The sequence below is a fragment of the Macrotis lagotis genome, chromosome 2, assembly GCF_037893015.1.
Source record: "Macrotis lagotis isolate mMagLag1 chromosome 2, bilby.v1.9.chrom.fasta, whole genome shotgun sequence".
NCBI lineage: Eukaryota > Metazoa > Chordata > Mammalia > Peramelemorphia > Peramelidae > Macrotis > Macrotis lagotis.
In genome coordinates this window covers 16,929,951-16,953,890 of record NC_133659.1, presented here as the reverse complement: position 1 = coordinate 16,953,890, position 23,940 = coordinate 16,929,951, and the positions used below count along the sequence as shown (strand labels likewise).

The 23,940-nt window shown below is 41.8% G+C and overlaps 1 protein-coding gene across 5 annotated transcripts in view; it reads left to right on the top strand.

Moving 5' to 3' along the window:
- NFIA (nuclear factor I A) overlaps positions 1-23,940 on the top strand; it is a 690,308-nt gene that overhangs the window by 639,552 nt on the left and 26,816 nt on the right. For 4 of the 5 annotated variants that reach the window (XM_074221294.1, XM_074221297.1, XM_074221293.1 and 1 more), the window contains one exon: positions 142-233. The exons of the other annotated variant lie outside the window; for it this stretch is intronic. In XM_074221294.1, coding sequence (XP_074077395.1) covers positions 142-233 — 92 coding nt within the window. The remainder of the gene's footprint in view (positions 1-141; positions 234-23,940) is intronic. 5 annotated transcript variants of the gene reach the window in all.

Below are 23,940 nucleotides of genomic sequence, written 5' to 3'. Positions count from 1 at the left end.
CAGTCCCAAAGCCTTGCTAGCTAAAGCGTGTAGCCATTTCTCCGTTAATCAACTGCTTGGGCTCTGAGAATGTGTGTTCTGGTGTTGTTTGTGTGCATTCTGGAGCTGCTTCCTGAACGCATGTGTCCCTTCCCTTCACAGCCTACTCGACACCCAGCACCTCCCCCGCAAACCGATTCGTCAGTGTTGGACCGCGGGATCCAAGCTTTGTAAATATTCCTCAACAGACACAGGTGGGCCGATCTCCTCTTTTCTGTATCTGATTCACTTCCCATTCCTTTGTCTCCTCCTTCTACAGAGCCCTGGGCTCCAGCCAGTCCTGCTTCCTTCATCCCCTAGATATCCTTAGAGCTCGTGAAGGAAAAATGTTGCTTGTACCATTTAGGGACTAGAAGGGAAGACCTTTCCTAGGAGAGCCAGGAAGCTTAGAGTAGCCTTTCGGGGGGTTCGCATGGACTATCTGGTAGAGCATTCCCAGCTCCTATTGGTCTGATCAGTCACAATTGGACACCTTGTCTCTAACATACTGATATCATTTTGGTCTTCTTCGATAATGAAGGACAAGAACCAACCAACCAGGGACAAGAGAGCGACTGTAACTCTTGTTCAGAATCTCTTGTCTTATATCTCCCAACACGTTGGGCCAGGACATCAACCCCACTGGAGCAAAAGAGTCATGTCCTGTCACTGTTCACACTTTATTTGACCCCGGGAAGTGGGAAACCAGTGGCTCTTTCCTGAATTTTTGTAATGGAATTGGGATCTTTTTGTTGGGGAAAAGATAATGTTTAGGAGCCCTATTGAATTCTTGAGATTGGTCCAGTTTTGTTAGTAACTAATTCAAGTCAGATGTAAGGTGCACTAAGTGGGGTTGGAGGGAGGCATCATTTATATCCGTAGGCAAGAAAATTATATCCCAGCATAGAGTGTCGAACTGTTGGGTTGAAATTATTTCACAATTGTCTTTCAGAATGAAGAATAGTTAAAGCAATTCAATTATTTTGAAATGGCTTTTAGCAATTAAGAGACGAGCTAAGAGGGGCAGTTAGGTGGCACAGTAGATACAGTCAGGAGGACCTGAATTCAAATGTGACCTCAGACACTTAATACATACTTAGCTGTGTGATCTTGGGCAAATGCCTAACTCCATTGCCTTGAGAGAGAGAGAGAGAGAGAGAGAGAGAGAGAGAAACTAAGATTTGGTGTCTAAAGGTAAACTGCATCAAGGATTTTGAAACATTGCAAAAACTACTCTGCCTTTAGAGAGAAAGAGAAAGAAGTTTTGGGATGAGAACCTGAGCATCCATTCCCTCGTCTGAAATGGGTATGAGGTGCCCCCATTTCTCACATGTGCTTACCACCCAAACACCACCATTGTGTCGGAGACAGTCTTTGCTTTTTTGTGTGGCTTCCCAGCGCATGCCAACGTCACCTCCAGATGCTTCCTCTATTACTTATGATTAATCTTTGCCTGTAAGAAGTGACGAGGTGCCCATAAGCAGAATGGATTTGCCTCTCTGGGACTGTTTGCTCTATTTTATGGCTATGTCAACAGTACAGGTTACAGGACATTGTATTTGAGGCCTTCCCTGCATTAAGCAGGGTCATACAAAGTACACTAGCAGTGTAGGCAGCTGGGATAGGAGTGGGGAGAGGGAGAGAGAGAGAGGATTAACTCCTCCACTCCCAAGGCTTTTCTTGGTCTTCCAGTTCACATCCAGTCACTAGAATAGAAGCCTCCCCATTCAATGCCTCCCATAAAACTCTCCAAGTTCAACCTTGACTTTGAGATGCCTGAATCTTCCCTAGGATTTGAAAAATGACTTTAGGTTCCCCAGGATCAACTAAAATCGAGAAAACAGACTTTCAGAGTGTTCTGTTAATATCTTCAGCCCTCGGGTTTCTCCAATTTACTTCAAGAAACCTGAACTTGGAGACACAATGCTTTTTTGTTTTGATTTATTTTTCAGAAAGACTTTTTCAAATAGTTTTGTGTACCCATTATTTCAGTAAATGATAACCTTTCCCCCAAAACACTGCAGTTTGTAAATTATGCTGAACTGTCCCTTTGAGTTTTTGCACAATGTTGAACTTGGTCCCTGAGTTCCATCCAGATCAGAGCTCCATATAAGAGAAAGGTAACACATCCTGTGGAGTCCCATCCCGCAATGCCTTCCTCTGGTGCCATATTGTAGTGGAAAGAGTAGGGAGCTGAGTTCAAAACCAAGCAAATCTATCATTTATTATTGTTGTGATCTGGGGTTGTTTTCTCTCTCTGGATCCATTTCCTCATTTGTGTAATCAAAGGAACTGTTTTAGATGAATTCTGAGGTCCCTTCCAGCCTTATATCTATCATCCCTTCATCCCGTGACATATTACCCTCCCCAACCCCCCCCCCCAACCTCCACCGTGGAATTCAGTTTCCTCAATTATATGAGACGCTTGAAATCTATGTCTTCTAACTTTATGATCCTATATTCGAATTTCTTTGTTTGTAGTCTTTGTTGAATAACCCTGAGCAAATCATTTTCTTTCTATGGACCTCAGTTTCCTCATCTATGAAAGAGATAGTTCAATTAAATAACCTCCAAAGTCCCTTCCAGATCTAAATCTATGATTTTTTAATTATATTTCCATGCACATGATAATGATACAACAACTCTTTGCATTAAATAGTTCACTTAATCCTCACAACCATCCTATGGTGGTGCTATTATTATAATCTAGGAGTTAGGCTCTATTATTATTCCCTTTTTTGTAGATTAGGAAATTGAGGCAGACAGGAGGTGAAATGACTTGCCCAGGGTCACACAGCTGGTAAATAAATGTCTGAGGCCACACTTGAACTCAAGCCTTCCTTTCTCCACAGCTAGTTCCTCCACACATCACACACCTCTAAATGCCCAACAAAGGTTTCCTAGGAATCCAGGTATTCATATAAAAAACTGCAGTCACAGAATTCTGAAGTCAGTTGATTCCATGGCCGACTAGTACAACTCGTTACCTAAGAAAATTCCCGCTGCAGCATTCCTAACTAGTGGTCTTAAGTAAAGTCACAACTGAGGAGGCATCCACCCTTCCACCTCCAGGGCAGCCTGTTCCACTTTGGGACAAATGGAATTATGGGGACACGTGTCCTCACATCCAAGATACATTTTCCTTCTTCCAGCTTCTTCCAAGTGTTCCTGTTTCTATTGGTTAGGGCCGAACAGACCAGATTAAATTCTTGTTTGCAGTGGTCCTTCAAATCCTTAAAGACAATATCCTCTTTCGCATTCACCCCCTTCCCATCCTAACCCACACTTCTCTAAAACTGGATATACAGACCATACATTACACCATCTGAAAGTAAATATATATTAGTTTCTGATATTGGGCACTACACAGATACCCATTGGTGGTTTCTTTTAAGAAATAATGGTAGCCCCTATAGAATTTTCTGTAGAAAAATGTCCATTGTTATATCATCAACCACTGGTGCTCATGTACATATCCTTATTTTGGCCATGACAATTCATCATAAAGCAAAATTATTTCAGCATCTTAAATATTGGAGGTAAACTGATAAAATTACCATTATGTTAGAAAATACTCCCAGGGATTTTCAAAGTTTGGGCAAGCTGATCCTGCTCCAAATTCCCTACTGTCTTTAGAGAGGATGTTTTGTTCTTGAGTTATGAGTGATTTTTTTAATTGGCATGTTCACCATGAAAACCTGGAAGCAGATTTCCAAATGGTGACATTGCATGTGACCTATCTTCCTAGTACTGACACTAGTCCAACAGTTGACTCTGGAAATAAGAGTTGTAAGGACAGATGTGAAACCATCAGGAACCAAGAGTCCCAGAGTGGCTGGTACAGCCTTTTTATCTTTCAGAAGGCCCATGGGAACTGCCCAACTGGTCTCCAGAAAGGCATACGAGAGTGCTTCAGTAGGATCACAGGATCATCCAGTTAAATCTGGAAAAGACCTTTGAAGACATCAAATCCAATCCCTGACTTTACAGAGGTAGAAACTGAGGTTTACAGAAATTAAGTATGTTTTCAAGACCTCACTTTGAACAAGTATTAAAATTAGGATTCCCCTTATACAGGCAGTTATTAGAAGGAAGGGGAATGGGGGCAAAAGGAAGATGCGTTCGTTCTCTGCATTTTAGCATGCTGAGTGTCCATATGGAATAACAAGGCAAGACTGCCACAGGATAAGAAAGTTTGAATTAAATAATCGTATTCAGAAAATTAATGGTTGGTCTCATGAAAAACAACACACATTTCTCGAATGTCTGTAGACACTATGGTAGATGTCAGTAATACAGAAATAACCATGAACCCTTCAGGCCGTCCCTTAGTCCAACCTCACTGCTCCATGGCAGAGTAGCTCAGGGATCCAATTAATCTCAGTCTATGAGCCTATGACTTGTGAAGTATGTATGACTTTGGGCAAGTCCCTGGACCCCTGGGCTGGCCATTCTGGGCCACAGTTTCCTTTTCTGTAAAATGAGAGGGGTAGATTATCAGTTGGCCTTTAGAGGAGGCCTTCCAGATCTCAAAACCTGATCCTGTGAGTCCCTGCACTTCTAATGAATATCTATCATAACTTAGACAAGAATGGGAGCCTGCTCCAAACACAAGAGAAAGGCAATGATTCTTTTCAATAGTTTTTCATCATTTACTTTGGTCCCTGAAATGTGAATAACGAAGCAAAGTTGTGGATTTAGAAAAGAATGTTAACATTTCTGCACCAGAGTGACACATAGCAATACCAGTCAATTCTCCTGAGGTTAGACTCAAACAAAGGACCTGACCTAGGACTGGGTTCTCTTTTAATCACTGTTCAAAGTAGAAAACTTCCCCTACAGAATCAATGAAGACAGTCTCTTAAATTCCAGATGAGACAGACCTCTCCTCTTAGTCCAATCCCTGCTCGGCATCCCCAGCATCATCGGGTCTGAAATGCAATTTAAAACTGAATTACTATTTGGGTGATTACAAGAATCACTTGGCTTGGCAAGGATTTGTTGACAAAGGAGACACAGCTGCCCATAACCTTTGCTTACTAAATGATTTCCTGCAGCAATATGATTTACTTCCTTCCGAAAGCTTGGGAAACTTAAAAATGTACATGTGGGATGCAGACCAGCAACACACTATGCTTGGTAACTGGTTTGCATTGAAGTGATTTTGAGGCATTTGTAGAGCATTTCCTCAGTTCTTCCTCCCCTTTTTCATTTGGGCCTGTCTCACTGTGACTTAAGAAATATGATGATCCAACACAATCCTCTACACGAGAAAAATGACCTCAGTTCAGTCCTCCTGGACTAGAATTAAAGGCAATAGCAGGTGGATGGTACCCATGACCCCTCCCCTGCCTCCCTTCCTGGGATTCTCCTCCCACTCCATCTTCTTCACTTGCCCTTGCATTTCAATTAGCTGAAATGATCCTCCAAGCACTTCACCTCTGACCTGAACATCCTAGATGGAAGAGTTCCTAGCCTCCAGTTTGGGACTGTAAAAGTCCCCTGATAAATTAGCAAAGAAATTCTTTGCAGCCACTGGGGAGACCCAAAAGCAAGGCCCTGTCTCCTTGAAGGAAGAGAGAGGAAGTCCCTTAGGTCACACCCCTGCATTGCCAGAATCATGCTTTGAAGGAGGGCAAGGCAGGAGAAATTTAGCCCCAATCCATCATTCCCACTTTTTTATGGATAACATAAAAATGCCTTTGCCATTGTGTATTCCTTTAACTGATTGGCACCAGTCTTCTCTTTGAAGAATCTATTGGAAGCCCAACCCATCATTCCCATTGTTTTTAGAGAATATACAAATGCCTTCACTATTGTATATTCCTTTAGCTGGTTGGCCAACAACTGGCGGATGCCTGTCTTCTCTTTTATGAATCTGCTGCAAGACCAAGAGATCATTGTACACAGTATCAGTCAAATTATAATGTTGATCAGCCATGAAAGACTCATCAAAATGAGGATCTGAGACAATGACAAAGGTCCCAAGATGAAAACTGCTTCCCACCCCCAGAGAGAGAACTGATAAACTCTGAGTGCCATAATTTAAAAAAAAAAACAAAGATTCTACTGCAAGTGGAATTTTTATTGATAATGGAGGTGATGTTTAGGGTTTTTCCCCATTTCCTGCTGTGAAAATTCAGAGGGTGTTCCATTAGTCTGGTATTCTGAGAGTCTTATGGATCAAACTTCCTGACTGATATTTAATTTTAACTAGAAGGCAATTCCATAGAAAGAGGTTAGTTTGAGAGTCTAAAATAGCTAGGCATAAATTTGGACTTTATTATCTGTATGACCTTGGGCAAGTCACAACCTGCTAGGGCCTCAGTTTCCTCATTTGTGAAAGGAAGATGATGGGCTAATTGTTCTTAGAAATTCCTTCCATTTCTAAATCCTGTGATCTGTATTCACTGACCCTTTCTTAGGGACACCTAAGGATGCTTTAGGAGGCCCTGCCATTACATGGGAATGGGGTGAAATCTTGGGACCATAACTGAGAATGGCATCTTCTCAGGTGAAGCCACCTAAATCCAGGGTATAGCAGTGTTTTAGCTACTATACTGATAAACATTCTGGTAAAGAAAGAAAGTTGAAGATGAAATGGCTCAGTTGGGTCCATCTTTCCACCCCCCACCCCCACCCTAGGTAATCAAAGGCAGTTAGAACTTTGGAATCAAGATAACCTGTGTTCAAATCCTGCTAAAGACAGTAACAGGACATAAATCACTTTTCTGATCCTCACTGTTAACAGGAGCCACAGCTCCCGAAGGAGGGAGAAGGAATGTATTGAATGTCCTTTGTAAACTTTAAAGCTCTCTATAAATAGACACTATTGTTATTGATATGAGCATGACAGGTCTCCCTTCTAACTGATGAGTCCTGATCATGGAAAGAAATTCCTGAGCAGACCTCATCCCAGTGGAATGGAGGGAAGGGTCAAAATGGCTCCTGTGTGCCATTACAGAGGAGAGAATATGACTATAAGATATGTGCTTTACAGATGGGAAACTGAGGCCCAGAGAAGTGGCTTAGGATCTGAGATCTGGAAAGGACCTGATCAATCATCCAAGTTCAGTTCCTTTATACAGAAGTCCGAAGGTGTTAAGGGACCTAGAAAACTGGGGCTGGATCTAGAAAGGACCAGTTAATTCTGATTTTTAAAGATAAAGATCCAAGCCCAGAGGAGTGATCTGTCCCAGAACCTCCAGCCTGAGAATGAATCTCCTGGGGTTGTTCCCCGCACCCTTATCTTCTGCTCCATCTTGTAGATGACAGAGACAACTGGTGACCCCCGGAAAAGATCATTCGCTCCTAGCAGTACAGGTCTTCCCATTCCTTATCAGTCAAGGCAGAAATGAATCAACTGTCTTAGACATCTCCCACATTGACTTGCTAGAGCTTATTCTGGTTCTCAAATATAACACCCCCCTCCCCAGTAAAATATTTTTTTTTTCTCAATAAAGAGAGGCTTTTGTTTATTTCCAAATGGAACTTGCCAGCATGGTTTAGATTCCCCCAGTCAGGGGCACTAGGGACAAAGATATAGCTCCTTGGGTGGGGGGGAGAAAGGGAACTCTCCCTCATCCCTGTCTTCATAGCAGCTGATGGATGACCCAAAAGCTTCCCTTCAGCTCCACCCTCTGGTCTTCTTGGCCCTGGAGGCCGGATTCCATCTTGTTTACTGCAAGGTCCCACCAGCTGCACATGATACAAATGGACTGAGTAATACTTGCAAATAGAAAAAGTTGCGAAGAATCCCAGACACTCGGAGCTGGAAGGGACCTTGGGGACCATCTCGTTCAGCCTGTACCTGATCAAGTAGCCCTTTCACAGCAACAGATGGTCCCCCAGTCCCAACTTGAATCCCTCCGGGAAAGAGAAGCTCACTAGTTCCTTAAAGAACCCATTCTATTGGGGGGACTACTCTGATTCCTTTTTTAATTTAATTTTTTTCCATTTAACGAAAATATTTTTTTTCTTCCTTCCATCTCCCCCCATTTGGAAAAAAAAAAGGTACAGTTAAACAGAACAAATCCAGGGATGCCTCATTCTGCATCCCCGATCTACCCCCAGGGACTCAGCTCTCATTTTTTAGAAACCTTTTATTTGATCATTATTTCATCTATTATTTTATTCAATATTATGATCTCCAATAGGCCTCTCTGGACCTCCTGGCTTAGTGTGCCTAATTTTGCCATTTGAGGTCAAGCAGACCAAGGAAACTGCAATTTAATTGCTTCATAAATATTTGTTCCTTCCTTGTTTGATTCCAAGACATTTGGGATACAAAACAAAAAACAAAGAAACACAAAAACCAAAAACCAGGCCCTGCCCTCAAGGAGCTTTCATTCTTAAGAATTATAAGATTTGAAGAGGAAGGGAGCATTCACCAATAGGGGAATCTTGAAAGATTTCCTGTAGGAGGTGCCAGGAGAGGCGTCTTGAAGGAAGCTAAAGATTCCAATAAAGGGAGGTGAAGACAGAGGGCATTTTAGACCTCTGCCAACACCAGAGAGGGAAGAACAACTTAGGTGAAAACAGATAAGCCAGTTGGAATGGAATTTAGAAGGAAGGAAGGGTATTCCTGTGAAATAAGGCTGAAAGGTCATCTAGTGGCAGATTATGCAGGGCTTCCAGTAGCAGACTAATAGGGAGCCCACGAAAATGATTAAGCAGAGTAGTCCCTGATCACACAGTCCTACATCAGGTTTTAGAAATATAAATTTGAAAAAGAAATTTAAAATAAAATTAAAAAGAAATTAATTTTACCTTAAGTACTTAAAGATGAATCTTTTCTTCTGCAGACTAAAAAATATACATCCCTTTGTAGTTTGCTCTGCCTACCTAAACTTGATCCAAGCCTATAAGTGAAGTAGCTAAATTCATTAAAACCATATACATGGGGCAACTAGGTGGCGCAGTGGATAGTGCACCGAGCCCTGGAGTCAGGAGGACCTGAGTTCAAATCCGGACTCAGACATATAATAATTGCCTAGCTGTGTGGCCTTGGGCAAGTCACTTAACTCCATCGTCTTAGATAAATTAAATAAAGAAATACCATGTACATGACTTCTTTAATATAGTGGAGAAGGGCTTGAAAAAGAGAACTAGTGAGATGTTAGACTGAATAGTGGAAATAGAGGAAAATATTAGTTCACCGACTCTATCATGATCAGATCTGAACCAAGTATTGTCTTGTGTTCTGACATTTTAGGAAGGAACCCGATTTATTTAAGGCGAGGACTCCTCTCTGTGATTGCACCATGGACTCCTTTGGCAATCTGTTCTAGTCTATGGCTTGCTTCCTGAGATAATGCTTTTAAATAATTGGAGAAAATGCTAACCTTCATTTGAGGCTAAAAAAAAATAAAGGCTTTTGAGATTCAAGTTCATAGACCCTCTTGAAATCCAAGATTGAGAACCAATAACCTCAGGGATGGGAAGAAAGATGATGGGCAAAAAGTTACAGGAAATAAAGACAGAACAGAGGACTGAATGCACAACTGTGAGCTTCTAAGATGGCGAAAAGGATTCAATGCCTTTTTTTCTTTGTCCTCAGAAGGCAGAATTAGGGAAAGAAAGGGAGAGGAAAATTTAGACTTAAGGTAAAGAAAAATATCTTTTGTTTTGTTTTGCAAGGCAATGGGAGGGGATTAAGTGACTTGCCCAAGGTCACACAGCTAGGTAATTATTAGGTGTGTGAGGCTGGATTTGAACTCAGGTACTCCTGACTCCAGGGCTGGTGCTCTATCCTCTGTGCCACCTAGTTGCCCCTAAGGAAAAAATCTTAATGATTTGGGGGCAGAGGATATAGAAAGGGAGAAAGGGGAGCTTCCCAACCTGTGATTTCATCAATATGATGAATTTCCAATGTGGAAATTCCTTTCATCAGTGCAATGGGAAGTAGAACACACATTCTTCATGAACCACACAGAGCATTTCATACAAGGCCTAGAAATCAGAGATCTTGGGTGATTAGAAGGAGCCAATCTCTGGGCATCCTTTTCCCCTAGTAAACAGAAGCTGAAGAAGATAGCCTTTGAGATTGTTCTTGGGTTGGGTTGGGTTGTTTTGTTGCCTTGCCTGACTGCAGAGAAAGCCTGTGAAACAGTACCCGCTGGCCCCCAGGCTACTGACTTCATCACCCAGCTGACAGCAGCTCCCATGTTCTTGGAACCAGATGTTTCCTCTGAAAAAAGAGCAGTCTCCATTAACCTCAGATAAACAGAGCTTCCGAGGGCCTGCAGAGAGACAAAGTACCAGGATATCCGAGGCCAGTACCAATACTGGACGCACGCACAGAGGAAGAGTTTTGCTTGCAGAGAAACCCTACTGATGAAAATGGCCAGGGTGGCTAGGTGGCGCAGTGGGTAGACCGCTGGCCCTGGAGTCAGGAGGACCTGGGTTCAAATCTGGCCTCAGACACTTCATAATTACCTAGCTGTGTGGCCTTGGGCAAGCCGCTGAACCTTATTTGCTTTGCAAAAAAAGAAAAAAAGAAAAAAGAAAATGGCCAGATTCAGGTGGAAGTTAGGATACCTTTAACAAAATCACTGAATTATAACCCCCCCCCTCAAAAAAGGGGGTTTTGCAATTCAAACCCAAATCAGTTCAAATATTTAGGAAATGCTCATTATTTGCCAGGTTTATTCTCATGCCCTTAAGGAGAAACCTGAAAATAAATAGAACCTTCCCCATCCCTGGCAGGTAGCCATCCATCTACCTTATGATGACTTCCAGACATGAAACTGAAACCTTAGGGAAGTTTGTGTGACTTGCCCACAGGTAGCAAGTGGCAAAGCTGTGACTGAATCACATTTCTATGGGGATGAATGGATATCAAAGGATCTCTTCATTTTACAAATAAGGAAACTGAGGCCCTAGGGAGCCAAGTGATTTACTGGGAGTCACATGAGGAACCATGGCATCATATCATCTCCCAAGGGAGACTCAGCATCCTCTGAGACATCTTGTTAAGCTGAAGATCAGTTTGACTGAGCTATTAGAAAATGTTTCTTTTTATTGAGCTGTCATCATGACACAATGAAAAAACAGTAATTTTGAAGTCAAAGACCCTGGGTTCAAATCCACCCAGTCAGCATGCAGGGCAACCCTAATCCTGACTCTACCTTTTACTCTCCCTATCAGTAAATGATGGAGTCAAACTAGGTGTCTTCTCAGATCCCTTGTACCGATGACAGAAAACATACTCTACAAACCATAATAGGTAAACTGAGGCAAGGTAGTTTTCTTATCTGAATCTACTCCAAATGTCTTCATTTCATGTCCTTGATAGCACTTCTCTTGCTATCATCCAGTCAGTCTCCTTTTGTTAATCATTAAAAGAGAAATGAAATAATGTACATAAATGAGATAAAAATCTTAAAGTAATATGTAAATATAAAAAGCATATATAATATGCATTGATATGCATATATAAATATAAAGTGTGTGAATATAATATAATATAATATAATATAATATAATAATAACTTCTCACACAATATGATCATGAGGTCTTTTGCCATCTAGCTGCCCTTCTCTGATGACTCTCCGGCTCTCATTGTCCTTCCTTCAATATGGTGCCTCTACTGCACTATATGCACATATGGCTCCAGATGTAGTCTGATCAAGACAGAGGACCTCTCTCATTCAGGACACCACATTTCTCCTTCTCCGACCTAGGATAACTTCAGCTGTTAAGGGTTTCTATAGATGTTTCCTTAGTAGAAGTGTGCCCCCCCTGCCCCCCCCAGCTCTTTTTCCCAAAAACTACTTGCCAACCTCATCTCTTGTCCTCTACTTGAGCAGTTGATGCCTACCTCATTACTTAAAAGAATTCCAGTTTCATTAGTGGAAATAGACCCTCCACTAATGCTGATAGCAACCCCAGGACTGCCATGCTGCTTTGATCAACCTAAGCAGCATGTCCTTGAGGTGCTGCGGCCATACCCTATGACCAGCCTGGTGTTTGAAGTCATTTATCTCTATGAAATTTAATCTTTGTTGTGTTTAGCCCATTGCTTTAGCCTCAGGACCTCTTGCTGGTATCCTGGACCCCTCTGGAAGTATGGTGGAAATCTTTAGATCCTTTGCAGAATAATGTTTTAAAATGCATAAAATAAAATATACAAGATTATGAAGGAAAATAATTATACAGAAATAATTATCCGGATAGTTTAAAAAACAAGTCCATGGACTCCTTGAAATCTGAAAGATCACAATTTAAATAAGAGCTCTCGCCCCCCCCCCCCCCCAGACTACTAAAATCTCTGGAGAACCTTACCAAGCCACATACTGAGGATTACAGAAGCAGCCTGCTAAAGGGGAGAAAGTGATGGACTTGCAATCAGGAAGACCTTAGGTCTATATTTTATTTATATAATAGCTGACATAAATACCTGTTCAGGATGACCCCAGGAGTTCTTCTCATTTAATATCATTCTCCTCCGTTCAGTTCCCTGAAACATACCCACACTGCAGTTTTCCCTACGGCATCAGAATTCTCCATTTCATAGCAGAAATAATTTAGCACTGTAATTGGTTTTTCACTTTCAAAATTCTTTGCACGTTAACTAATGAATAACCTGTCGGCAAATAAGCTGTCGCCTTCCCATGTTGTGTGGGAGGATGCTGAGTTAGGGACAGCCTGTTCTGGCCTTGAGCCCTCTCCCAGATGTTTTAGTGGCTGGCCACAGTCTGAGATCATCACCTACTTCCACTGGCTGCGTCTGGTGGGTGAACAACTAAGGGGCCACCATATTGCCTAGAGCACCAGGCCTGGAGTCAGGAAGAGGAAATCTTTTTGAGTTCAAATCTGACCTCAGACACTTCTTAGCTATGGGACACTGGATAAGTCATTTAATCTCTGCCTCTGTTTCCTCTGCCGCAAAATGAGGTTTATTAATAGCACCTACTTCCCAGGGTTTCCCCTTGATGTGACCCTATAAATATGATTTATCTACATCAAACAGTAACCGGCAAAGCAAAGCCATATCTGGGGGATGCTCGGATTCCAGAGAAGCCACATGAGATAAGGAAGAGAGACAACCCCAGGTTCTGGAAGCTTATGCTATTCAAAGATAGGACTGGCAAGTCATCTTCTGGGGAAAAGCATTAACTCTAAGGAAAAACAGAAAATAGTTCTTCAGGGCACCTAGATAGTACAGTGGATAAGGCATTGGACTTAGAATCAGGAGGACCTGAGTTCAAATTTTGCCTCAGACACTTGAAATTTACTAATGTGCGACCTTGGGCGAGTCACTTAACTACATTGCCTTGCAAAGGAAAGAAAAGAAAATATTTTTTTTCTACAAGAAGGGACTTTAGCTGATGTCTGAGGGAAGCCAAGAGGTTATAAAAGAGAGCGAAGGAGGGTTTAACCCAGGCATGGAAGACCTCAGCATGCCCCAACTTATGTTAAGTAACCTCATCCGTAGAAAGGCATCATGATAGTTGAACAGGTTTCTTTGGGCAGCATCTCTTCTTTGAAGATGGCACTGCTCAGGATAGCCACCGCCATCTCATCCCAACTGCATCCCATTGTTCACAATTAGGTTGGTAGCCGTTCTCTTCCCCTCTCCAGCTCCATTCCCCCCAGTTACCCATCAGTTGTACCTTTAATGCTCTCATTAACCAGTAGGCTGATATTTATTTATTAAGAATTCATTTAACATACTCTCAACAAGGGCAAGCTCTGCCAACAGCAACAGTTTCGGGTTATTTGGGGAAAAGGATAAAGAAATGCTAGTGGGAAAGTCTCTGGGTAGCTTATGATTTTGTATTAAAAAAAGGATTAAACTTTCTACTGAATGTGGGAAGTGAGGGAGGGGAAGAGTGGGTGCAAAAACCAGTTATGAACCTGGGAGCACAGTTTCTGAATGTTTATTTTGTCAGATACACAGCTGACATAATCAGCTCTAATGGGGTGGTGATCCTCATTGAATTGTAGATTATTTTGAGTGACTGAAATACTACAGGGACATAAGTGAGCCCTACATACATACATTGTGGCGGAGCCTGCATCTGTTTTAGCAGAGCGGGAAGTTTCTACCTGCCCCTCTTGTGCTCCCTGACCCCCACCCCTTATGGGCTCCCACACCATATACCCATGCATAACTCCCCATAACCCCAGGAACACAACACGATGAGGGCCTCAGTTTCCCATCTCTAGCTCTATTGATTCACTCTTTCCTTCTCTCTCAACACAATTGCGCGCGCGCGCACACACACACACACACACACACACACACACACACTCGCACTTGTATGCTCTCTCCATCACAGATAATGGGGTATTGGATTAGCTTGCCTCGTTTCTGTGCCAGGGCCCCCAGTCAATTTATCGACTCTTCCAGAGTGGTTCTTACAATCATTGTTACAAGGAGAGAATAGAAAGTGGGATTCTCAAAGAGGAAGGAAGGAAGGAAGGTGCTTTGTTCTTTCCTTCCCTTATGGGTTTTTTTTTTGGGGGGGCAGTGAAATCTTCACATGTCTATATAGCAAAGACCACTTTCCCTAGGTTAATCAGTCCCCTGCCTTCTCCATCATTTAGTCCTTGGGACAGTAGAGTGGGCTTCAGGGTAGGAACCTTCCCAGAGGCCTGGATCTCCCTCAGATGGCACAGTCTGGAATGAGTTGGGTATCCCTCTATTTGTGTCCGCTTTTGTGGGAGTTCCCTCAAGGACGATGAAAAACAATTGATTTTCTGGGCTAGTGCATTGAAAACAAAAGGTAATCAATCAACATTTATTAAGCTCCTACTAGGTCCCCAACTCGGAACTAAACACAGGATATTATAAAAAAAAGGCAAAAGACAATTTTCTGCCCTCAAGGAGCTCCCAGTCTAATGAAGGAGGCAACAAGCTAACAAGTATATACACTCAAAGCACAGTCAGAATAAATTGGAGATCATCATCAGAGGGAAGGCACTGATCTTAAGTAAGAGTCCTGTCCCTTTTCCTACAAATTTGAAGGCCTCCACAGAGTGGCTCCTGGCTCCCACCTTCCTTTCCAGTTTAGTTCAGATTGCTCCCCTTCACACATGCTATCTTCCAGCTAAACTTACCTAATAATTGTTCTCCAAATCCCAACATTCCATCTCCCACCTCCACACCTTTGCCCCCATGTCTGGAAAACACTTCTTTTGCTACCCCCACCTTGTTGAACTCCTTGCTTCTTTTAAGCATAGCCTAGGTGCAAAACCTGCAAGGGGTCTTTGACTTAACCTTCTGATTGTCGAAAATCTCTTCCTCTGGACCCCTCCACATAGGATCCACATATACTTCCAAGTATGGTTATCCTCAGAAACACTTTGAGGCTAAGTTCTCCATTTCTATCCCTACTGCTTCATTTTCAGCCCTTTTCTTTTTCCCCTGAAAACGCAACAGGAACACAGGTGCCCCATGTCCAGGTACCTCTCTGTCCATTCCTTCCCACCCCTACTGTCTACTTGCCCACACACATAACTGTCTTTAGTCCTCATAGCCTTTATCTGACAAGCGAGGGATTGGATTCAGTGATTTTTAAAGACCCTTTCATCTTTGATCTTTACCTCAAAGTTAGCACCATCTTTTGTTGCATTAATTGTGTATAATTAGTGGCATAGTATCCAGGAAAAAGAGAACTGATAGTGCCATTGTGCCCTCCTCTGATGGAGAGACTTCCACCAGAATCTTGTGCTCATTTCTGGGCTCCACAGTTTGGGGGAAGAGGGCACTGGAGCATGTTCAAAGGGAGGAGAACTAGTATGGTGACAAGACCTGAAATCATTGACTGGAGGAGGTGGCAATGTTAGTCTATACAAGAGGGAATAGACTAACAGTTTCCAAATCTCTGAAGGACCATCATATGGAAAAGAGAGAGAGGAGACAAGTTTTTATATAGTAAGAGAATGGAGCTGAGGACAATGGATTCATGTTCTAAAGAATTAGATTTCTGGTCAAGAAAAGGACAATTTCCTAAGAATCACACTATCTGGAGAGAAAATGGGCTGTCCTGTGAGGCAGGAAGCAACCTCGAACTAGAAGCATTCCACCGGAAGCTTGATGGTAACCACGAGGAAGCTGGGCTACATGACCTTAAAGGACCCTTCCAACTCAAGCAACTTATTCAATTCATTCTGATAAATACGCATCCATGCCTGTATGTCGGGATCTTGGAAAACAAACAAAAAAAAAATTTAGGGTTCTTTTTTTGCAAAGCAATGGGTTAAGTGACTTGTCCAAGATCACACCACTAGGTCATTATTAAGTGTCTGAGGTCAAACTTGAACTGACTCCAGGGTCAGTTCTCTATTCACTGCGTCACCTAGGTGCCCTGAAAACAAAAATATTTTACAAACAATCCCTGTCCCCAAAGAATTTAAATTCTCTTTGGAGTGTACTGCATAGACCCTTGTAAGCAAATATTAAGTCCTTTCTAGGGGGTGAAAAACACTAGTTACTGCAAAGCCTCATGTAGGCAGTGGCCCCTTAACTGGGCTTCCAAGGAAGCCAGAGGTAAAATGAGGCAGGAATGCATTCAGATACAGGTAAACGCTTGTGGACATTAACGTGTGGAGGAAGGTGATGCAAGGGAGAATTCAGGGAACAATTATTCCATCATTTGGGCTAGGATAAAGAAAGGGAATAATATTAGTAAGAACTCAGAGAGAAGGGGAGCAGGCAGGGGGGCAAATAGTAGATGGCTTTCCATGGCTTTAGTCTGAAGATTTCTTCTTTTCTCCTAGAACTGATAGGATACCTTTGAAGATTTTTTAATAAAAGTGAGTTAATAGTATAGTGAATGATGGTGGTCAGCACTATTATTTAGGATTAACAATTTGGTAGCAATGAGGAGAAAGGAATGTAGAGGGAAAAAGCCAGAGGTGATAAGACACTACTTAGGATTTAGAGAAATAATCCAGGCAAAAGGTGATAAGAACTTGAAGACAGGTTGAGAAGGTGTGAGTGAAAAGAAGCCAAAGAACCTAAGAGATATTGTGGAGATAAATTTGACCTAACATAATAACTAATGCGACATGGGGGATGAAGTGCAATGGACAAAGCAGTGAACTTGAATTCAGGAAGAAATGGGTTGTCTGAGTGACCTAAGGAAATTCACCCTGTGCCTCAGTTTCCCTGTTTGTAAAATGGGGAAGGGTGACCTTGATGATCTCCATTTAACCTCTAAATCTTAGATGCTTTGATTCCATGAGCAGAGAATGCTCCAAGATCAGACACCTTGGTGACTCAACAGAAATTTAACAGTTTGGTTGAGGACAGGTTCGAACTGTTAAGGCGGGGGTGGGAGAGGAAAACCGCTTTAAGAAGTTTTTTTTTACAAATTTAAAAACATAACCATGGAATTTGACCAGCTCTTCTTTCATAAATGTTACACACGTTTTCATCCGTATAGTCCAGTTGCAGTTTATTCCTGATTTAAGGGGATCTTATTAGAAGGAAGGTGTTGATTCAGTTGAGACAGGCTTTAGATTTGCAGATAGGACACGATTTTTCAAAGGACATATGCCAGTTCTTTTTGTGGTGGAGGGGGCAAGGAGTGGGTAGGTGAAATTTTTAGTAAGTATGCATATTTGAAAGACATTTCCTTAAAGTTCATCTTTCAGGCCTTGTATCTCTAGACCCTCCCATAAATCCGACGTGAATGGACCAAAGTGAACCAGGTGTCATATATGACCTGGATACGAAAGGTCACTCTGTGGATTTATAGCTCTTGCTATGAGAAGGACATAAAGATTTCTGCCAACTGGAGTCTCTCCATACTTTAATGTTTCCCACTAAAGATTATAAAAATCGAGGGATTAGGACCTCATTGCTTAGTGAAGGTCAGAAATTAAATGAGATGGACTAAGTGTCATCCCCGTGGGGCAGAAGTTAACGTCTCAAAGACCATGGTCAGCCTGGGCAGTGAGCAAGTGAATGGACTGTGGGTATTAACCAACCTAAGGATGATCTGAGAGCCATGGTAATATTTAATGACATTATTAAATTAATTAACTGTGGTTTTCTACTACTCCGCCCTTCTGCTGCCTCATCTTGAAGTGTTAATAGCAAATGACTGTCTCCTGATCATTTTTTTTAATTGAGAAAAAGTGAGAATGAAAGATCTCTGATAGGGGATCCAGTGAGAGAAGGTATATCATGGATTGAGAGACTATCATGGTTATGGGGAAACTGAGACCCTTTTAAAATGACTTTCCCAAGATTACCCAGGTAATAAGTAGCTAACTCCAAATCCAGAGCTCTTTCCACTTCACCTGGCATGCCTTAATTAAGTGGTTCTTAACCATTTTTATGACACAGCTACCACCACCGTCTAACCCTTTTGGTAGTCTACTTAGGCCTATATATGCCTTCTCAGATCACTGGTTTTAAATGCTTAAAATTTGAAATTTAGGGTTAGTGAAAATAAAGATTTATTTTCCCACCTTGGTTCACAGATACGTCTACCTTCCTAGGTCAAGAGCCAAGAATTATTGGATCAGTCCTATGAAACTGCTGAAAGCTTCTGCTTTCATCACACAGTAATTTGCCCAGGTTCCTTGTTGATATTCAGCCACGACCAACTCTTTGTGACCCCATAGACCAATTATCCATGGAATGTTTTGGTTTGTTTTTTGACAAAGATACTGGGGTGGTTTGCCATTTCCTTCCCATGTGTAGGCAGTGGTTAAGTGACTTCCCCAGAGTCACATAGTTACCGAGCGTCTGAGGTCAGATTTTTCTGAATGCAGACCCAGGGTTCCATCCACTTTACCATCTAGCTGCCTTTGGTTCACATAACTACTGAGTACCCATTATAGGATTTTAACCCTGGACCTTCCCGAGTCAACAAAACCAGAACACATCATTATTATGAATAATTGCTCACATTTGTATATTGCTTATAGTTGTGCTCTGGGAAACTCAGGGATCTGAGCTCTGCCTGGATTATTAATCAGCCTTCATTAGCTAAGAATTCTTTTTAAATATCAACAGTTGTTACTGTTGAGAGAGTAATTCTCCAGAAGTGAACTTCTTTGCCTTTCAGAAAAGAAAAAAAAAACACAGACACCACAGAAACTCTGAGTCAGCAGAACCACCCTCATCCAATATTGATTAAGCACCGTCTTTGTGGCAAGCCCCAACCATGCTTAGGCCCTGTCTAAGCTAGGCCTCTATGGCATTGCCAATAGTCTTCTGGCATCAGCTTGAAGACCCCCAATGAGGGGGAACCCAGCATCTTCTGGGACAGTCCTTTTTACTCTGGGATAGCTCAGATTGAGAGAACTGGTTTTTTTTCCTGATCTTATACCTAAATCTACCTCTGAACAACTCCTACCCCTTGATGGTGGCTCTGTTCTCTAGGGCAAAGCAAAATAAGTTGATCCCCTTCTTCTAGCTCTTCAAATGGCTTTTTCCCTGAGTATTCTTTTCTCTGGGCTAATCATCTCTAGTTCTTTTGCCCAATCTTCCAATCTCAGGAATTCAAAACTCTGCTGTTTTAACCAACTTCCCCCAGATTTTTCTAGTCTGGACCCTATGCTTCTGTTAGTGCAGCCAGTAAGATCACAGGCCCACCAAAGCCTTGGAGTGTGGGGGACTGGACATCTTTCTTTGACTTGAGCTAATGGTTCTCTGGTGTCCCAGTTTCTTCCCTTCACAGTAGATACAGAGGTTAAAATTCTCATCTTCCTCTACAGACAAATTCTTTAAAGTGCAGTGAGCAGGGAGGACCTTAGACTTAAAGTTCAACATTTACATTTGTAATTTGGACCGATTTCTTAGTGGGCATTAATTAAATTGAAATTGTTTAATTAGAATTGAACTAAAATTGATCATTAGAACTAATTCAATTTGATGGTCTTTGTGTGTCGTTTTATAGAAATATGAAATAAAGGGACAGGGAAGAAACAAAAAAAAGGATATTTTTCTATTTCTAATGTTAGAAAGGCAATGTGGTGGATGAGAATCAGAAGAACCTGCATTTCAGTCTCACCTGGGACACTTACTAGTTATGGAACTCCAAACAGGTCATTTAACCTCCCTGTGCCTCAGTTTCTCCACAAGTAAAATGACAACTTGCCTGGACAGTCTCTAAGAACACTTTCAGGTCCAAATTTATAATACTATGAAACTGTTTCAGTGAAATGCAGTGTGATGGAGTAGAGAGAGGGCCAGTTTTGGAGTTAGGAAGATCTGAGTTTAACATTTCCCTTAGATGCATGTTGACTGTGGGACCTTGGGCAAGTCACTTCATTTCCCAGTGCTTCAAGGAGCCTTTCATTGGCACACATACACACACACACACACACACACCCCAAAATAAAGTGACAATCATTTTCTCAGGTCTCTGGATCTTGTTTATTTGATCTTTGTACATCATCATCATCATCATAATAACCAACATTTCTAGATTGCTTTAAAGTTAACAAATCAAAAATTACAAATCTTAATCTCAAATTATCCTAACAACAATCCTGGGAAGACCCTTATCCCAGTTTTATGGGTGAGACAAAGTTTCAGTAATCAGTCCTTCCTGAATTTAGGCTGAGGCCGTCCTCTCTCCTCCAAACTGGTCTTTTCACCGGGGTTCATTATACCGTCTCTCGCATTTGCTCCCTTATACCTCTGTTTTTCAGGAAGAATTTTATATATGTTTGTTGCTAGTTGACTGATCAATAATCTCCTGGCTGTGGAGGCCTCTCTACTGGTGCAGATAGCAGCCTACCATGCTTTGTCATCCTTGAAGTTCTGGCCATTCTACCCAAAGTCCCATTCTCTCACAGCTCCTCCCCAGTTTGTTTTTTCAAATATAGTGTAGACTAGGGTGGCTTTCAATTTACTCATTTTTCCAATCCATTCATGATACTGGAGCCTTTCTTTTAGGCCTCATGTTCCCAACCTAAGAGTATGTAAACTTTTGATCCTGTTTGATAACTATTTCCATATACCTGTTTTCTTTTGCAATCCCATATATTTTATTTTATGCATTTAAAAACTTGTGAGTAGAGCATTTAAAGGCTTCTCCAAACTGCCACCCAATGGCTCCCTGAACATAAAATCTTTGCACCATGTTCCATTTGCTGGTTACCAATGCAGTCCTGAGCTGGCCATCCGTTAATCCATCCTCTCCCCATCAGACGGACATTGCCTGTCCACTACACCCAAGTTATACTTTCTATCCAAAGGTCATCCCTGGAAATGGTCTGCAGCCTATTTGCAGAATACTTTCTCCTGTCAGAGACATAGCCAAGGCTCTCCAAGCCCCTGACCTAATTGGACTATTCCCACCCCACCTCCGGCATCTTCCTGGAAGGCCTATCACTCAGCCCTTCCTTCCCTTGGGTCTTGCATCACAGTGACCTTTGCTGAGCCAGAACTGCTGAATGGGGCCTCCTCCTGGAATGCACTAATGTTGTTTGGCCCCTGGGTCACTACTGGATAATCTCACATTGTACTCATGACTTTCCCCACCCCCCACACCTCCCCATCTTTCTTGCCATAGGAAAAACCGTACAATGTAGACACTGGACACAGGAACAAAGGCATGGTAGAAATGGGAATTCCAGCCACTTTCATAAGGCAGTTTCTAAAAACCCCAAAATGGCTTTAGAGAAAGAGCTTGTGTTATATATGGAACACATCTGACTTGTTAGGGTCAACTTCAATGGCCACAGCTACAAAATTAACAAGTTCTTGAGTGGTGGTATGGATAGGGCACTAGAACACGAAAGAAGGTCTGAGTTCAGATCCCACCTCAGAGACTTGCTTACTGTATAATCCTGGGCAAGTCATTTAACTTGTACGATCTCAGTTTCATCACCAGTGGAATTGAGAGGTTGGACTAGAAGGTCTCCAACATTCTTTGCTGATCTAAATATAGGATCGCTCAAAGGTCATCTGGTCTAAAAACTGGAACTATACTGGGATCCCTTCTATGATTTAGATTGTACCTTATTTGCTTCCCAAACTTTCTTATTCTTGTGACTATGCCATCACCATTTGCTGTCCTTGACCTTTTTCTTTCCCTCGAGACCCATATCCAAAGAGTTGCAAAGTATTGCTGACCATAGCATCTCGACCGCCTGACTCCTTAACATTATGGTCCCTATTCTATTTTAGACCCCATCTATCACCTCTCATCTTCATCAGCTTCTTAGTAGAATGCCTCATTTTCTCCCTTCTCCAAATTATCCTGCATGTGGTTGCCATATTGATTTTCATAAAACAAAGATCCAAGCTGATCACTTTTTTTCACTCTTTCAGCCTCCCTCCTCTTCAATCACTCAGTCAACAACACCAAACATTTATTAAGAACCTACTATGTGACAGGGACTATACTAAGTGCTAGGGATACATAAAGAGGCAAAGAAAATCCTTAGTTTCAAGGCGCTTACAATCTAATGGAGGTAAGATGCAAATAAATCTAAAGTTAAACCGTATATAGGGCAAATAGGAAATAATGAACAGAGGGAAGGCACTAGAATTAAGAGGGGTTAGGGAAGGCTTCCAGTAAAAGATAAACTATTAGTTGGGACTTTTGAGAAGGCAGTAAGGTCAGTAATCAGAGTGGAGGAGGGAGAACATTCCAGGCATAGAATACCCAGAGAATGCCATCTCCATTGCCTCCAGATCACCAATTCATACCTACTCTATGGTTCCACACTGCCCTCTTTGGGGTATGCAATTACTCAGACTATAATATTCCATAATTACAACTATAAAATAACACAAGCTACCAATAGAAAATCAATATCTAAAAGAATTGACATTTGAAAAGGAAAACCGTGTTTTTAAAAGCTTGGTATGTCATTTCTATACAGACTGGATTAGAGTGATTAGAGAATAGAGGCAGAGAAATTGCTCAGAAGAAAAACATTATTATTAGCAACTATTAATATATTTCATTTTATACATATAAAAAGGTATATAATGTCTTAAGCTTTTCAAATATCTCCTTTGATCTTCCCAGTGACCCTAGAGAGAGGTGCTATTAATTATCCCCACTTTACAGATAAGGAAGCTGAGTCAAACAGAACGGCTAAGTGACTTACCCAGGGTCACATAGGTAAACAGAGGCTGAGGTAGGATGTCAACTCATCTTCCTGATTTGACTGCGCCACCTAGCTGCTTCTAGAAGGAGAGATAAGATATTCCTCTTGGTGGAAAGAGAACTAGAAGGATAGTTTAATATAACTTCGAAAGGAAGAATGATTGACGCTCATTAACAATTGGGTTTTGGTATTTGAATGACTCAAAGGATGATTTCCATCATTCATGGAAATTAAGGGTTTTGAATATAAGACAGTTTGAGGGGCTTCTATCATATTCAGTTTTAAATTTTTAATTGGTGGTGAAGGAAGGACCTCTACATGGTTATATCTAGGAGAGAATGGGAGGAATGGAATCCAAGAGCTAGAGGAAAGCTGGGATGATTGTGGAGGTTGTGATGAGACTTGAGATAGAGCAAGAATCCAAAGAATGGATGTTGGGGCCACTTCCATGTTTGAAGTCTAACGAATAAGGAATCAAAAATGGGATAGCAGGGGCAGTTAGGTGGCACAGTAGATAGAGCACCGGCCCTGGAATCAGGAGGATCTGAGCTCAAATCCGACCTCAGACACTTAATAGTTGCCCAGCTGCATGACCTTGGGCAGGTCACTTAACCCCATTGTCTTAAATAATTTTTTTTTTAAAAAATGGGATGGTGATGGTAATTTGATACACTGGCCCCTGGCTGGCTTCCTCAGGATCCAGAGGACCTGGATTTGAATGGTCCCTCTGTGACTTTTGGCAACTAGATAATAACATAGGCAGAGCACTTCAGATGCAGACTGCCAAGGTGACCTTGGGCAAGTCATTTAAACCTCTGAGCCTCAGTTTCTCCAGATGAAAAATGGAGGGAATACTAGCTCCTACTTCACAGGATTGTTATGAT